Genomic DNA, 18391 nt, shown 5'->3' on the forward strand with positions numbered 1-18391 from the left:
AATTGATACATCATTTAGGCTGCATTTTGATTATAAAGTATGAAATATCAAACCTTAAAACTAGCCTGTACGTCCACGCTTTTTCTGAAGCAGCGGGGAGATTTTAGGAGCCCTTTTGCTCATAAGTCATTTATGTGAAAAATGGACAGCTCATACAAAAGTAGGGTACCGTTTGGAAGGACTGTGATAAAGTTAGTGAAAATACTGTGAAGTGCAAACTTAATTTAATAACTCGACTTCCATGGTGATGATGAGGCCAAATAAAGGAACATCAAAGCGGCAAACAGGTATTTTCAGCTTTGCCGTGATGTTCCGACATAGAGTGCAGCCGCAAGCGAGCTAAAGTTTCGTGAACCTTTGCTTAAATGACGACTGTAATTCAGAAGGACTGTGCTTTAGGGTAAATTTCTTTGAATGCTTCATTTGAAAGAATAAATATACATTACTATTTGTTAAATGTGCAGTGTCAAACTGTTGCAACTTATAGCATAAGTGCACCAATTAGTCCTTATTACAAGTCCTTATTTCTTCTATATTCCAGGCTTGTTTTTTTAGCTGAAGCATAGACTACTTATAGTTTTTCAAAAAGGTCCAATTAGCCTTTTGCAATTTGGTTAACGGCAGTGGCGTCATTAGGTCCGATCATTCAGGGCTATAGCCCCGAATATTTTAAGCCTAGCCCTGAATATTTTCACCCTGAAAAAGGAGGCGTATATAGCAAAACAACAGACAGACTGTGTAACAGAGCAGAACTTGACTTGCAGCGTCTGAAGGTGTGATAATATTTATTTATTATAAAGGTAGATATAACCTCCCCAACCTACCGATACCGACCTCCCTTCAGGAAAAAAAGGCAAGCCCCAGGCAAACTTGACTTAGCCCTGTATCTTCTCAATAGCTAGAAACATCCCTGGTTAAAGGCAGAGCCGGTCCTGACCTCCCTGGGGCCCTAAGCAAAATTCTGCTAAGGGGCCCTCCTACCTGACCCGTGAGCCATGTAAACAATTTGCCATTGCCACACAGCCACACCTGACACCCCAGTGCTCCCACTACAGGCCTCCCTCCTTTAAAACAGTTTGCTCCATCTGTCGGTCTAAGAATAAGTAGACCTATACAGAACAGAATGAGTTATAACAAACAATATTTATTGAATAGAATATTTTCTATAGAATCCTAAAATAAGTGAATATTAACATTAACATAAATAAGAAATTTTAGAAAATATAAAATGTAGAAAATAATAAAATATAACACTGAGCTTTGGCTCTACTGCCCGGTAATTAGTCCAGTCCTCACAATATTATACAATTAGCTTTGGCTATACAATGTAAACATAAGCCTATAGGCTATGGCTGCAGCTATATGCCTTAAAATAATGAAATAAAACCTATACAGCTGTGTGATTAGCTTTGGCTACGCGATGCGATTATCTTTTCCGAGCTCCAGTTTATAAACTCCGTTGCCCGTTGGCGTTTATGAAACGTAATAAATACTTGTATTTCACTCTCACTTTTGTCAGGCACAAAGTCACAGAACACAGCTCTGGAAGTGGCTGGCAAGGAAGCAAGACACAGACAGACCAATAGATTCACTGCCCAGCTAGGTTAGCAAGACAGACAGACTAGAGAGAGATGCACTGCAAGCTAGCACATCAACTTAACATTACTGTTATTTGCTGACATCAAACTTGGAGAGGAGTAGTAATGTTACATTCGTGACCGATCCAGGTCTTTTGAATGGCTCTTTGGTACGAACGAAGGGATCCGAGTCATACTAGACAGTCATTCATTTCATCGTTGTGCCCAAATTTTATTGTGTGCCCTGAGCTCAGTCAGTGTAGCAGTGTTTATGGAGCAGGAATTGTAACTGAAGGGTTGCTGGTTCAATCCTGGTTATGTTGTAAAGGACAAATACACAATGACATTAGGTCTGGCAATACGAGTATCATTATTTCGCAGATAAACCTAGTAATCCCCGCCCCTAAATGACCAATGAGCCGTTCTTTTGAGTGGCTCTTGGAAAGGAACGGAGCCATAAGATCTGGCTCCCTTCAAAGAGCCGTTATTCCCATCAGTAGAGAGGAGAGAACACAAGTTTACCTGATTGCTGTTCCCGCAATTCACTCTTATGGTTTTTTTTCTCTTTTCATGACCAGAAGGATAGTTCCACTTCATCCTCTCATCGAAGTTGTAAACATTGACACCCGCTTTGACACAAGGGAGAAGCAGGGCCCTTGCGTAATTTGTGGGGCCCTATGCAACTTGCATAGTGAGTGTATAGGGCCGCCTGGCTCTGGTTAACAGCATGTTTTGAGCACAACGGCCCTTTTACTGGATACTTAACTGCCATTCTTGTTTCCAGCAGCAGGTCTGAGAAGACGTTTCATTTTCAAGGTCAGATAACGTTGTCTGTCTTAAACACAAGTCTAACACAACTAACTAAAGGGGTGATGGATGTGGAACTGTGGAGAGGAGAAAAGAGGAGAATAAAGGACTGTGTGTGCACGTGAGTACACGTGGTGGAGTGACTAGAGGGAACAAAAGAGAAAGGGAAAAGCGAGTGCACGTGACGGAATGAATGGAGAGAACAAAAGGGGAAGCGGAATGAATGGAGGAGAAAAGAATTTGGAGGGAATACCGTTTCGGTGTCGCCCGGTAGTGGCAGATTTGGCTGTTTTTCTAGTCCTGCCTAGGTTAGCTATATTCCCACAACGTGGAGCTCACGCTGTTAGCTCCACGTTGAAGCTGGATAGGAATAAGTATCTAGGCGGATTTTACCGCTAGTCAGTGTAAACCTGAATTGGCCGTGAAACCATATTCCTACCGGATTAACGGAAAGAACGAGAGAGGGAGAGAGAGTGAGTGAGAGAGAAAATTACAATATATCTTGGCAGTTATTATGAACAATATGCTGCAGAACGGAGCATCAATCCTAAACACATTGTAGAATCTAACAAACGCTAATGCCCAGATGCACAGCCTTACTTGAGAGTTTGATACGGCCGAGTCCCAAGCAGCTGCGAATTTGTCAAACCGTCGTTAGGGGCGCGGCCCAGTTGTGCTGCGGTGTCTCCAAGGGCAACGCGTCCAGGTCTTGTCGTCCTAGGCTGCGTCTCTGGCTTGACCAGTGGAAAGGGGCGTCGTCGCCGGTGTGTGGGAGGCTTGAAGAGATTCGGTCGTCTTTGTGTCCCAGATGCTGCGATCGGCACAGCAGCCTCCGATTCAAATCGGGTCCTTGCAAGTGTACTTTCAAACTAATTTAGAACTAGGAATCTTTTTTGTCAGACTCTTAGTCGCAGGTTTTGAAACAAAGATGTAATTCTCAATTAGGATGTCCTGTAGCTACGGTGGGGGGTCTCTTTAATGCTTACAGCGTGATGCTGTCCACGAGAGAGAGCGAACTGTCGTTTGCTTGCAGGTTTTCTCTATCATCCAGATGTTGCGTGTTTCCGGCTGATACAGTATCGGTGGTTTGTCCATTAAATTTACAGTCGGAGGTGGCCCTGATGACATCATCAATGATGTCATTGATGAACCAGGCAAGGGATTCCCATTTGCTGTTGTAGTTCGTTCCCAATACTATACAAGATGTTTACCAACATATTAAAGATGAAAATAGTGATCGTTTGCCTTGTTTTTAGTTGACACAAAAAAAACAGTAATCAAAAATGAATTTTGGTGTGCAGTATTTACGCTAACTTTTGACTAATGTTTTATTATATTGCGGCGTTTAAAATTTTGCACTGTGCAAATCATTGGCCTGTGCACCAATGATATGGCAACAAATAAACCAAAGAAGTATCATCATACTACTGTGTTTGTAACCTTAGAAACGAGCAATGTTACACTGTGTCCTGCGTTAGTTTGTGCCCCGCTCTCTTTGAAATTCTCTTATTACTTTTTAACTCATGTATAGAAATGTAAATGTAAATTCAATGTAAAGCACTGAGAGTCAGAGTCTTTATGCTTAATACTGTATACCTGGTGAGTCTTGGGCTTTCCCCACTCTCCCCTGACTGCTTGCAGAAGCTTGGAAGTGTGTATGACTGAGCTGCTGTGAGAGCAAGGAGGGTATCGTGTGTCGAAGATACTGTTTCTGAGATGCGCCGTTGATCCGCAGGCTGTCCAGGTGTCAGCCTGGTTCACATCAGAAAAGGCTTGTGTAATCTCAATGCTCTCATTAAAGGATGCAGAATGCATTCGGATTTAGATGATGTAATGACACGCAGCACAGACTGTATGGGTTTATGGGAATGTGTGTGTGTGTGTGTGTTTGTGTGAGTGTGTGTGCACACACCTGCGTGAGTGTCACAAGTTGTTGTTTGTATTTCTGTTTGCTTGCATGCCAGAAGCAAAGCGGTGACCCATGATGATGTGCACTATGACACAATGCTTACACAACAGAAAACCATGAAGGCACAGAACTGACAGCACTGGGCAGTGTTTCCATAGCGTCCTTATCGCGAGAGGGCCTTCTGGCCTGCTCTGACCTCCACCCGCGGAGCGACTCAATCTGCTTATCCACTTCCTTGGAAACTAATTTTTCCATATACACCCGGAACTTTAAGGGCACCTAGGGCTGCCTAAGGGGAAGAAAGTCAAGCAGTTATAACTGTGCCTTATACACATGCTGTATGAACAAGAAAACACTTTCTTTCTGTTTCATTGTGAAATGCAGATCGATAGAAAATACCAAGTGAATGATAGATACAGTTAGTTCACCTTACCTTTAACATGTATATCTATCAAACATTTTGTGCAATAATTGAGATGACAAGAAATTTGTTACTTGTAGGAAATCTGTGAAGGGGCTGCATTGGTTTGACATTCTCACTGTGTCTTCTGTTCTGCAGGTGGCCATTAAGATCATTGACAAGACACAGCTGGATGCTGTGAACTTGCAGAAGATCTACCGAGAGGTGCAGATCATGAAGATGCTAGACCACCCACACATCATCAAGCTGTACCAGGTGACTGCCTGCAGAACAATCCCCCAGAATGGCCTTCTCTCTGACCTCTGGCAGCCCACCTGAGAACCCTTCTCGCCTGGCTGGCCTTTTTAATGCTGCTTCCCCTCTGACACTGAGCTCGAATTGGCTGAGAGTCCTCCATCTCTCCTCAGGTCCATATAGTGCTCTTTTAAAGGAATCTGCAGGTGTTCAGTTAAGAATTATCAGCAGATTACCTTAAAATTACTATGACATTTGTAAATCGAAGTGGATCTTGACATTAATTTTAAGTTCTTTGGAAACAGCCCAAATATATTTGAAAATTCCCCCCCAGCACACACTGGAAAAATGCCTTAGCAGATGCACCTGGGCCACACCTTGCAACTTGCCATTAAAAGACAGGTTTATTTATGCTTCCAAAATCATACGTCCAACCAAGCACATTAGCTGGGTTTCATTTGCTCATAGAGGAATAGCACAGTGAAGTGTGGCCCAATGTGAACAAGACAGAGCCTTGAATTCCACAGCGTGTGCACGCCTGCGCTGCATCTGGCTGACTTCACTCCATTACGTAAGAGTTTTTAGGTCACTTTGGTGGTCGGGAATGTGAATAGCAGCTTGTTATTACACAACCCATAGGCACAGATCCAGGTTGTGCACTGTCAGCGCAGCCTTGCGTCCTCTCCAAACTTCACCCGCGCATGGCGGACGTAGGTCATTTGAGCTGCTCGCTCCCGCTGGGTCTCGCTGGGTCCTGGGCCCCCTTGAACACAGCCGCGTAGTGCCACACAGCTGCCCACTGCCCCATCAGTTCTAGGTCCCTGATCCAAGCCTCCATCCTTGATCTAAGTGGTGCTGCCACAGGGACAACGGCCCCAAATGACAGGCCAGCCCTGAGGCTTTTTTTTATCATCTACAGGGATAGCTCAGTTCAATCTCTCAGTTCATCCTCCATTAAACATGAAAATGTTTTTGTGATTATATTGATCCTTACAGTGTATGTGTATATGATATATATGTACCTGAATGTGAGCTGTGACATATTTAAGTTTAGTTGCTTTGTTTACTAGATGAATTTCTTGTTCCTGAGTAGAGCAGCAGTGTTGCTCTTGAGATTGTTACAGCTAACCACTCTGTATTGCTCACTTAGTATTTCTAGGGAAGAGATGCAGTGTGTAGTATAACAACAATTAAGAAAAGTGCTTAGAGAAAAAGCCTTGTACTTTATTCATCAAGCAGGACAGCATTAAATAGCATGTTGAGCAGAAATTTGAAAGTGGCAGACTTTCCAGACGTATGGTTTTGCATATATGAACATGTCTTTCCACGGGTATTTGTTTGAGGAGTACTTTTTGGGAGGGTGATTTATAAAATTATTGTGTTGGGACTGGGAATGCTGAGTTTTGAGAACTTGAGGAGCTGACTGTGCAAAGACCAAGGTGTTTAAGATTGAGTATGAACATCCTGGAGATGGCATTATCTAGCAGGGTCAAGGATGTAGTATGAACTCATGGTCAATGTATGTGCTCGATACCGTGGGTCCAATCAAGCATGTTCATTTTTCTTTGGAAAAGAATCCAGGAGTAACCCATGGGTTAAAGATCTACGGCCCCACACCAGAAATCCGGAATGCAGAGATTTAAGATCAGACAATGAATTACTACCAGCGTATACCAGAACGCAATTCTATTAAAAACTATCACTGACATGGTGTTTTTTCGGATGAGTTTTAACTTAGCCTGTTTAGGCAACGTACTGGCACAAGAGTACTGTTCTTATCCTATTGACAACTAGTTTCAACTTTCTGTGAGGCGGTGCCAGGAATTATTTGCAGGGACTGTATCAGTTGATTACTGTACAATAGGCTAGCATGCATTGAAACAGATGGAGCATAGAAGCGAAACTTATGAAGGTTGGTGCAGACACAAGCACAATAGAACGGGAGGTGGATAATAAGTGGCGAAAGGCTTGGTTAGATGAAATCGGTGATGACGGACAAACTTTCGTCTTATTTTGTCAGAAATTAAACGTGTAGGGGGAAGTTAGTCTTCCTCACACGGGCAATGCCAATTATGTAGGGGGAAGTTAGTTTTCCTCACACGGGCAATGCCAATTATGTAGGGGGAAGTTAGTCTTCCTCACACGGGCAATGCCAATTATGTAGGGACATTGTCTACGATTTGAGGAGGGTATCACTTATGTGTAAGGAATATCCTTACATGAGGTACCAATTATGTTTGTGTTGATTAAATTAAACACATGGAGATGCCATACAGAATATGGCGTTTACCATAGTGGTTAAAATAAAATATCAGCCTCAAATTCGTTTCGTATATCAGTCTCATAAAATATACTAAACTATTAATTTGGAACTTCAATTAATAATTAAATTTATAATCATAATCGAAATGACCACATCAATAGTTAATCTTAATCAAATCACAATATTATCTATTTAGCTAACTAAACAAATAACACTGTTGATTCAACTAAGAGGTGAAGGTCTTTAGAATTCTGATCAGCAGAGGTTGGCGATATTCATTCCACATGTAACATTACAACACACAACCTTGGAAAAAATAATGCATTTATTGAAATATAAAACCGAAGTAGTAATGCAGTACAGTTATATACAATATAAGTGAGGCATTTGTGTGTATTTACCTTATGTGTAGGTATGAGTGAATGTCTTGCGCAAATGTGTGAGCATGCCATAAGGTGTGTGTTCCTTTATTCTGAGTCGTGCGTGTGCTGCATGTGCTTGCTGAACACACGTGTTCAAAGAGAACAAAGAAACATGCATGTGACGGCGAGTTTGAGTTGCCTATGTGTATGTGTGAGCGAACATAACGTCTGTCTGGTACAGGATATGTTCGGACGATTGATAACCACGGGGTTAGTCTGTGCGGATTAAAAGGAGGTACCGGTGGTTAGTAAGACGATACGCATGCAAAGACCCTACGTCTCTGTGTGGTATCTTAACTAACTCTGCGCGGTGAATAATGTGTGACAAATCAGTTAGGAACAACGAAACATGGCTAGTTACATTACTCGTAATGATTTGAAACACACGGATGTACAACATTCATCGATGTAGCTAACAATCGGGTGTTTAGCTACGCAAAGTCCTATGCCCAGGGTTAACAGCCTACTGTAGCTCATGAAATGAGGTTCCAATCTTGCGGTTCCATGGATGGTTTCACTGGCAGTTCCGTCGGTGGGGAGCCAGGGCTGGTCTGGTTCGGTCTGGATGAGGGTTTCTTTCGGGAGACACGTTGAGGTGGATCCGGTCGCACCTTTGTCTTTGGCTAGTAACAAGTTTGCGCTGCTCTGATCGCTGGCGCTGAAACTCGGCTCTTGCGTTATTGATCTCCGCTAGCAATTTGTCGCTATCTTGGAGAATCTGCTTTCCGTGTCCCGTCCCCGTGGTGTGGCCGTGAGTGATACGTCCGTCTTCTTCGGACGTACAAAAGCAAGAGAGAGAGTAAAGGAATGCACCCGGTTTTTGCTAGCATTGCTGCAGGGGGGCATTTCCTGTTTATTGTAGCTGTCCTTGGTTGGGTGAGAGGTCGTAAAACTGCAGCATCACTTCCCATGACATCGAGTTTCACATTAAATGCGATTTATGCATCACTGTCCGTAAAAGTTGAATGAATAAAATGAACGAATCTGTCTGTGGACGGCACTGTACCTACAGACGAGACCGGGACCTGTATGGGACAAGTGGCAAAAGGCATTGTCTTGGCATGATACAGATCCCTCACACAAAGCAACTGTTCGGGCTCTTCGTCAACGTTGCCAGGAGCTGTGGCCACTGTAGCTGCTGCCACTTCATCCATCCAAGACCGCGTGTGCAATCATAAAGCGCGCATTTGTACATTTATAGCAGAACATGACCTGTCTTTCAGAATAGCGTCAGCGCTAGATGACCTGTGCAAAACATTCTCGCAGGACAGAACTGCACTCTCCAAACCTAGCGTATGAAATGCACAGGCCAGCTATCTATCCACTCACGGTCTTGCCTGTCACATTAGGCAATGATTAACGCACAAGCTGTCAAAACCAATGTTTTCACGGAACGTTTATGAGTCGACAAACCACAACATGGACAGAATTCTCAATGTCTTGGTCCGATTCTACGATGATGACTTGGATACTCGACCAAGTTTTATTGAAGTTGCAGTTTTCATTTTTAATAGCATTTAAGAAAAAAGGAAGCACTTTATTTAGCACGGTAGTACAAAATTGGAGTAATATATCTTTTTTTTGTTTTACAATTTTGAATTACAGCTGTTGTGGTAACGCTAATGTATGTGCATCCTATTTCGTTACCCCCCCACCAAGAAAAAAAACATTTCAGGCTCAGAAAATTTTGTTGCTTTAAGCCCTGAATTACTTATCAGCTGTCCTAATAATGAGTGAAGGAGGACACGTTTATCACATAACAACAATGTGTATGAAACCAGTGTGTGTCACAATTGGTATACCATGGGTCAAACAACCACTAAGCCAGGCACTGTTTCACAGGCAGAGTCAGGTGAAATGCCCATGCGTGATACCACAAGTGCAGTAAGCAGTCCGCAGTGTTATTACTGTCCGTTGCACTCTTCTCTCCTAACCCAGTGTTTGCAATAGAGAGTCTCGAGTGTTAGGGAAACGATAAGCTACTCACAGTCTGCGTTGAGGTGGAGTTGTAGCTCGAGTCAACATGAATGTGGGGAGAAAGCGGGAAACCGTGCACAAAAAAGGTGCCGCCGTGTGCAGAAGTACGCTTGTTGAACAAAATAAAATAGACAAAAAAACAGGCGACTGAAAACGCGAGCACGAACCTACTAAATTAAACTGCTCACTTCTCTCTATCTAGGAGGTATTTTCCCTTGTCTAAGCTGTTATAAACGAAACAAAATCACCTCTTTACTGTGCTAGCAAAGTAGCTTTGCCACTGCAAACAGCAGCTAGCTGGCCTGGTCCTCTTCGCAAAGTGGCCTCTCCTCTTCATCGCACGAACGCGAGTAGACCAAACTAACCGGCACTTTGGGCCGGAACTACTGCAACTGAAAACAACACAACCGAAGGTGTACTCAATAAGCAGACTGAAGATATCTTACTGCGAGGCAGCTGGGGCACCATACACAGCCACAATGCCACGCTACCATCTTCTCTCTCTCTTCACAATAATGACACTCTCTCTCGTGCTTTTTCTAGCAACTGATTGGCTGAGGGCTTAGACATGCGCTCAACCATGAACTTGGGGAATAAGCCTTAAAGGGATGGTGCATGAATGTAAAAGGGGAGTAAAATGTCTTTTTAAATGTCCTCCATCACTCATTCTGAGTGTCCGTCCACACTAAATTTATGTGTGTCCTATTTCAGGCTCAGAAACTTCTGTTGCTTTAATCCCTGGGTAACCTCTGAGGTCTCTCCTGGGTGAAGCATAGCTACTAAGAACCATAGTGACAGGAAGGCGTATACAGGGTATTAATAGTCAGCCTTTTTGCCTTTTAATGCAGATTATTGTAGACACCTTTGTAGTGAAATGGTTTAAAAGTCAGAACATTTTTCACAGCATGAGTTTCTGGGCCTCTTTCTGTCTAGATCAGCACTGAGAATAGAGGAACAGAGGCTGTGTATTAGAGCCTGACTGATAAATCTGCATGCCGATATTATTGGCCGATATGACCTAATTGCAGATAAATCAGTATTGGTGTTTGTAACGGCCGATAAATGACAATCAAAAAAGAAACGGAGAGACAGAAGATGGATCCTTCAGCCATGTTATGAGTGTTGTCGCTGTGTAGCTTGTCCACCAGAGGGCACACTGCAACTCCACTGTTAGCGATACATGTGTTTGGAACGCCACAAATCACAACAATTAGCTGACCCAAACAGAATCGAGCAGAGTAGCCCACGACGGAAATCATCTGTGGTCATGGTAAATTGATTATTGTCACCTGAAATACATTACTTAAATAAGAATAAATATCCCCCATCACTTCTCCTCGTAGCCTAAATAAGCCTGACAACGTTCATGTCAGCCATGCCTGGTTTTGCTGCAGTAACGTGAAAGCCAGTACCCTCAGTCAAACACCAAAATTACGTTTAACGTTACAGTAGTTGAGTGGTGTAGTCTAAGCTGTTGACAAACTTGATTGTAGGTTTATTTATGAAACGGTGTGGCAGTTCTAGCGAGTAAACAAACAGCGAGTAAATCTTTTCTTCCTCGTCACTTCTAAAAATTCTCTGGCAACATCACTTACAGTAGCTAGCTTATAACACTGTCCATTGCTAAATTAGGTTACCCACAAAGTTAGCTAATGCCATGTTTATCAGTGGAAGACCACTAATGTTAATGAGCGGTTAAACTATAGCGTTTAACTTATTCTGCCTAAATGAAGCAATGGTAAATATCTCTGTGACTGGCATGTCTGTAGTCAGTGCATTGGGAAATATTAACCCTTTCACACATATGGTCACACCAGTGTGATTAGCCGTTTAGCATGTGTGCTAAAACTGGTGCGATTAGAACACTAGACTGGAGAAATTTTAGCTAACTTAAGCTTTGAGGAAACAGTGATTTAACTCTAAAAATATAGTAAATGCTAACTGAAAACTATGAGAAGCTTAATAACGCTAATGAAAACATAACGAACCATGTAACTTAACACACGTGCTACGTAGCATAAAAAATAAGTTACGTGCGAAAGGGTTAAACCAGAGGGGACATGTAAATAAACGTGAGCTGAACGAGTATCTAACATGGCTTGGTAGCCAAAGTTATCTAGCTTCTCTTTCAAACCTGTAGTGTGAAATCCCAAAGTCGCAAGTCCTCGTTGCAGACAGTCATGTAGTAGGCCTATTAGATGCATTCAACAGCAGTGTTTACTCTAGGTCACTGTATCAGTTTATTGCATACTTTAAGATGGCATGATGTTTATTTTTTTAGCTTTTTGAATTTTTATACATTTGACTCTTATTTAACAGTTGAAATGTCTAAGATATACTTGAATGCAATGTTTTTTTCCTATTTTCATTACTGCATATCATGTTGGTCACAGGCAAGCAAGAATGTCTTAAAACCCATTAGGACACTTCACAAACAAGCCCTTAAAGTTCTGGACAGGAAATCACAACAATATCACCATTGTGTTATGCTTGTTAAATATAAAATGTTAAGCTCAATTTTGTATTCAGACGTCCGTTTAGTACATACGATTATTCATGATGCTGTTCCTCCACTGTTGAAGAGCTTTGTTCAGCTCTGCTTCATTGTAGCATCCCTAAATGAAGCTCCACCTTTGCACAATCCGTCTTTTCTTACAAAGCCATTAAAGAACGGAATAAGCTCCCCGCCAATTTGAAAACCTGCACAGACTTCCATATTTTCTGTCGTGAAGTTAAATAATGGATTTTAAGTAACAAGTCTTGTCAGCATTAATTCGACATTCTTATATCTATATTCTGTCTTGAAGTGTGTTATTGTGTGTCTATGTATGTGTGTGTGTGTGTGTGTGTGTGTCTGCATGTGCCTACGTGGGTATGAATAGGACCTATTTGTAGTGGTGATGTTAGGTTTTGTTTTGTGTTTTATTGTTTCTTTCACTCTTGGAAATTAGCTAGTAGCTAAATCTGATACAAAGCATCTCTCCTCTTTTTGAGGTTAATGTATTTTGTACATGGTCCCTGATATAAATAAATTTAATAAATAAAATAATCAAAACTTCAATATATTTTGTTGTACTTTTGTTCAAAGTACTATTTATAACAATAAAACAAGTTTATGTTTTGTAAACTGCATTATGTCATGTTATCTTGGTGAGGACTCTTAAATAACTACACATATCAAATGTTAGGGAAAATCTTTGTTTATGTTATGTGTTTCTGGGGAAAAAAAAAAGAATATGGCCCGATATATCATTATCGGATTTTAAAATCCTAAAATATCGAAATTGGTATCTGTCAGGCTCTACTGTGTATTCTGTAAAGGAAGCTTTGGCTGTTGATGTAAGTAGTAGCTGTCTTTTTTTGTAATGGCTTTTTTCATTTTCTAGAATATAATCTTTTCTTCAAACTGAAAACAACTGACAGTTATGAAAACGGGCTACTGAGCCTGGTCAAACCAGATCCAGATATTCTTTGCCTCTTTGAATGTCTGAAATATGGAAATATGCAGTTCTGAAAAGCTTGTGTCCCAATATTTTTTGTGTTTATGCAGTGATATAAACAATGTGACCAGCATTGTCAGTCAGACAGATTTTTTTCTGTACATGCTACCAATTTAATCAGTGTGACAGCCCTCCAAATGTGTCTCAAGACAAAGAGTATTACATCAAAAAGAATGAGTTTCTAAAACAATTCCAAATTCCTAATTAAATGAATTGTGGAATGCACAATCAAGTGGAATCCAAGATACCTGGTTTGATACTGACTACCTATTAGTAAAATTACTGTTGTGGTATTTTGTGAATGTGGCCATTATGTACTTTTGTGCTTACTTTGACTCTTTGGCAGTGGTGGTCTCTGTGTGTTCAGTGCCTGACTTCTCAATAGTGTGAACAGTGGACCTGCTTTACCAGGAGTCATCTCCACCACTCAGTTATGTAACGGTTATAATAATCTACAGGTATGCTTTTGTCATTTCTAAATGCATGTAATCCTTTTTCATAACATGTATTGACTTAGCTGTTGCCATTATCCAGGGTATCTTGCATAGCTTACGTGGTATACAGTTATACCACTAGATACGTGTACTGAACCAGCTGAGATTGTGTGCTTCCTCAGGCCTCATCTGGGATTTGAAGCTGAAATCTCATGATTATGTGCAGTGTTTCCCACAGCTCTAAAATAGACTTGTGGTGGTAGCCGGCGGAAAGGGCTGGCATTACCTGGCTGCACAAAAATGGTCTACTACACGTGACCAACAACATATATATGTGAAGGTAAGAAATCAATTGATGAAGCAAAGAAATGAACAATTATAATTACATGTTTGGTAACGAAATGAACTAATTAAAAGCTATTTGTGTGGTGTGACTTTTGTGTTAAATGCGAAGTCAAATTTCAACATGCAGATAGGGCACATTTACTAGCCTTGGTCTTTAATTAACATTAACATTAATTTGTGTGTAGCCTACATTAAAGTAAATAATGGGAAAACCCGCCACGGCAATTATCAACCTCTACTCCATTGTGCTTGGGAACTAAAGTTTGGTGGGAACAAAAGTTTACACAGTTGTGTTCTGTGGAATTCTCTAGAGCGGAGCACAACCAATTCTGATTGGTTGCCGCCGAACCGCGTCATAGCTCATTACCATAAAGTTGTCCGGACTTTATAACTTTATTCTGATGCCCACACCGCCCAAGACGCGCCGCCAACGGTCATGCCACTGCTCGCCGCTGAGAGACGCTGGTTCACATAGAAAATGAATGACTTCGCTCTCGCCACTCCCAGTGTGAATGTATGGTAAGACGAAGTAAAAAAGAAATTAAGAATAAAATACTCTTTAGTGTGTACAAAGATGGCACTGTTTTTCAGAGCACTTAATCTTACACATGACTAGCATAAGCTTGACGTGCAGCTCAGTCCTCCACATGTCAAGCATCCAAGATATGTAATCACGGAATCGCTATTTTAAAAAGTAGAGAGCGGGAGAAATAAGGCAAAGACAGAACCTCAAGTACTTACTATCTCAACAACTTTGCTGAATGTATATTTCAGAAAACAACAGAAAAAAGTCATGGCAATTGCTCCGATAGTTTGCTGAAAGAGGAAAAGAACCCTTAGAACGTGGGTTTATGAAACGTTGCTGTCTCGGGTCTTTAATGTTTAAAATGTTTCGGATGTTTTACTTTTACCCGTAATTTGTTGTTAAACCACAGACATTCAGATCTGATGACTCAGAGACATCTTCCAGATGAGCAAACGCCTTTTAAATACCTCTTAAATACCTCTTCCAGGCACCTCTTATCGGCATACATCGCATAGACGTCTCAGTCATGGCCGAATCTAGGGGTGGGCAGGGGTGGGCAGGGGTGGGCATTGCCCACCCAAATTTTAGCATTGCCCACCCAAAATTTTCTGGCCAGAAGCATGTGTAGGCTATATCTGTCAGAGTAGTTATGCTCGTTTGGAATCCTGCAGACGTAATCACTTTTTTTCTGCCCTTCCCATTGTCAATATCATTGGCTAGCTGAGCGATTTCAAACTGTTCCGATTTCTGATTGGTTGGATGGACACTACAAAACTTGGAGACAGAAAAACTAACTGACAGTTCTACAGTGCATGGCTCTTGATTGAAGACTAGATCATAGCGACATTTCTCTCATATATGTAATTTAAAATTGACGTATTAAAAAATCATTTTTTACATTTATTTTTTGACAGTTTTACTATTATTGGTTTTGTGTTGTGCAGTATAAGGGGCATTTGTGCTGGGGTTTAGGACACTGGCGATAACTAAATAATAATATTAATTATTATTACTATTATTATTTTCTGAAATCATTTTTAGCCCCCTAACGTTAGATTTTGTGAACTTGTCTGTAGAGACGGGGCACACAGTTGCAGGTTCAAATGGCTTTATTTAAACAGGTTTATACCACGGCTTGGTTAAATACTTGTTGCTGATTGGCTGGAGGGGTGTGCATTATTCCCTTCCCCATTATTTCACTTCAGGGTGGTTAACAGCCCCTGAGCCCTCGCCATGGGGCCGTATCACACCACCCTGTCGTGGTTTATTTCCACAGAACTGCACCGCCAGTCGTGCTTTATTCCTTACTTAGAAAGTGTCTGGTTGTAATTCCAAGGTGTGAATAGTGTCAAAGAACATTAGCTGACGTAGTTCACTAGAGATTATTGCCTAATGTTCACTTTCTGAGCTAGTCTGCTTTCACAGTTGCCAGCTAAGGAGCTAACTGATGCACTTTATTATTTTAGTTAAAGTAGTCTCATGTTTCTTATTCTGATAGAATTGGGCTTTATGGTATATTTACGGTACATTTGAACCATTATTATTATACACTACAATAGACCACCCAACTAATTAGGTTGCTTCTGAAGGTAACAGTGTGTACCTAATTGAATTGAGGTTTGCCAAAGTGAAAGGGGGTGAACTTTTGCAAACAGCATATTCCATTTTTCATTTTCTTAAAAAAAATATTTTGTGGTGTAAAACTAGGCTACTAGTTATTCATTAAATGTATTATTGTTGTAAATTAAAATATCATATATAGAAAAATATTAATGTATTAATTGTTATCCAGTGAAATGAGTGATATAGCAGGGGGGCTGAACACTTTTGCAAGGCAGTGTATGCATGTCACATTCTCATTAGGGGCTGAGCCCCCCTAAAGGTTTGATCCTCGAATCGCCCCTGATTTAGGATAGGCTACTTAGCTAGCTAGCCAGTTCCCCTAGCTAGTTAGATACTGCTATCTTGAAAGAGTGGTAGCTTTAGGAATCAGAAGCTTTATAAATATGATTTAAACAATTTCTTACCTGGCTAAATGACATGGAGGACTTCTGATATCCTGCATAGTTACAGTCGAACAGCCAAGCAGCGATTTCTGGTTCCTATTCAACAACATTCTGCTAATGCAGCGGTGGATGCTCCAGGCACTGGGTCTGGCACCTTCGCATGAAGTGCCGAGTTCAAGTAGTGCATTTTCCGTGCCCACTCCGCATTGACACATGATGTTCATAGTTCATGTATATATAGTTAGTTCATAATTACTTCAGGTAGCCTGGTATTTACAGTTTTTCTCAATTGCTTTGGCTAAAGATATTTAATATTTTCAAAACAACAAGTGCAAAACTCACTTTTTGAAGGTTAAGCCAAAGTAATTGAGAAAAACTGTAATAACACATCGACATTCCAGCATTTTAAACATTCCATCTAAATGATTGGCTGTAGCAGATGACCTATCATCAACAAACATTGGCAGACAAGTCATGTTCAAACATCCTCAGTAGGATGCAACATGAAGTGGGATTTGAACCAGAAACCATTCAATTCCCTATCTGAGATACTGCCACCCCTTATATCTTACATTTCAGTCACGTTATAGGCTGTTGGTAGCCTATAGGCTGTACTATGCTTTTTTGATATGCTGTAAAAAGAAAATTATGCATTGGTGAATAAAAATTGCCCACCCCAAAACTATGATTGCGCCCCCAATTGGGGAAATCTAGAACCAGGCCTGGTCTCAGTCGGAGATGTATGTGTGCTTACAGGGATATTAATACACTAGCTAGCTACCGAGTTTTTTGTAGCTCTGTAACGTTAATACTTTAAACTCACGTTTGGATTTGACACTTTGACAGAACAACTAAGCTAGCTAGCTAATAACCAGCGATGTAGCAAGCTTCTGAGTATGTCGGGTATGTAACTAATAACTATAAGTTATTACAGCCGTATCTACAAACCTGGTAGCCCCATCTCGATGCTAACTTTGTGCCATGCATTGTTTTTTTTTTTGTTTTTTTTGCAAGGTTGTGGTACCACTTCGAAGTGGTGTCATACAACGCTGACACACTGACACACAGTATACGCTTCTCCAGCTTTTCCATTTGTCCATTTTATCTTTGATTGGATCTTTAAATTAGAACATAAGAACACAAGAACATATTATGACGAGAACAGGCCATTCGGCCAAACTAAGCTCGCCATTTCAATTAAAGAGAATCCAAAACTGCACACAGCAAGGGTCTCTGCCTCAACTACATGACCTGGCAATCTATTCCATGTATTCTAGTCCCCCCCCCCCCAAAATTTTACTATTTTACTACTAACCTCTGCATCACGATCATTTATGTATATAAGGAATAGCAAAGGCCCCAACACAATCCCTGTGGGACTCTACTTCGTACAGGACCCTGCTCTGATACACTTCCTCCCACAGTTACAGTCTGCTTTATACTAGACAATCATCTTTGAACCCACTCAGTGATAGCTCCTGTAATTCCTGCAGATTTCATTCTCATGCGGTACTTTGTCAAATGCCTTTTGAAAGTCCAAACAGATAATATCATAAGCTTGGCGTGAGTCCAAACATCCTGTAACTTCCTCAAAGAAGTCCAGGAGGTTTGTTAAGCATGACCTCCCTCGGCGAAAACCATGTTGGCTATCATTTACGACACCATTTTGCTCTAGGAATAATTCCAAATTATCTCTAATGATGGATTCCAGTAATTTACATGTGATACAAGTTAAGTTGACAGGCCTATAATTTCCTGGATCAGTCAGGTCTCCTTTCTTGTAGATACACTGCCGTGTTTCCAGTCATCTGGTATTTCTCCAGTTTTAAGGGATTGTTTAAAAATAACTGTCAAAGGCTTGTAAACTACTTCTGCTAGTTCCCTGAGAACTCTTGGATATATTCCATCAGGGCCTGCTGCCTTACTTGTTTTAAGTTTTTGAAGTTTATCTTGTACTTCTGCATCATTTA

General features: G+C 41.1%; 1 protein-coding gene across 1 annotated transcript in view; it reads left to right on the plus strand.

The window, feature by feature from the left end:
- Window positions 1-18391, plus strand: part of sik2a (salt-inducible kinase 2a) — a 67064-nt gene that overhangs the window by 9975 nt on the left and 38698 nt on the right. Inside the window, exon 2 of the mRNA XM_036524142.1 lies at window positions 4853-4969. Within this exon, the coding sequence (XP_036380035.1) occupies window positions 4853-4969 (117 nt within the window). The remainder of the gene's footprint in view (window positions 1-4852; window positions 4970-18391) is intronic.

The sequence above is a fragment of the Megalops cyprinoides genome, chromosome 3, assembly GCF_013368585.1.
Source record: "Megalops cyprinoides isolate fMegCyp1 chromosome 3, fMegCyp1.pri, whole genome shotgun sequence".
NCBI classification, from domain to species: Eukaryota; Metazoa; Chordata; class Actinopteri; order Elopiformes; family Megalopidae; genus Megalops; species Megalops cyprinoides.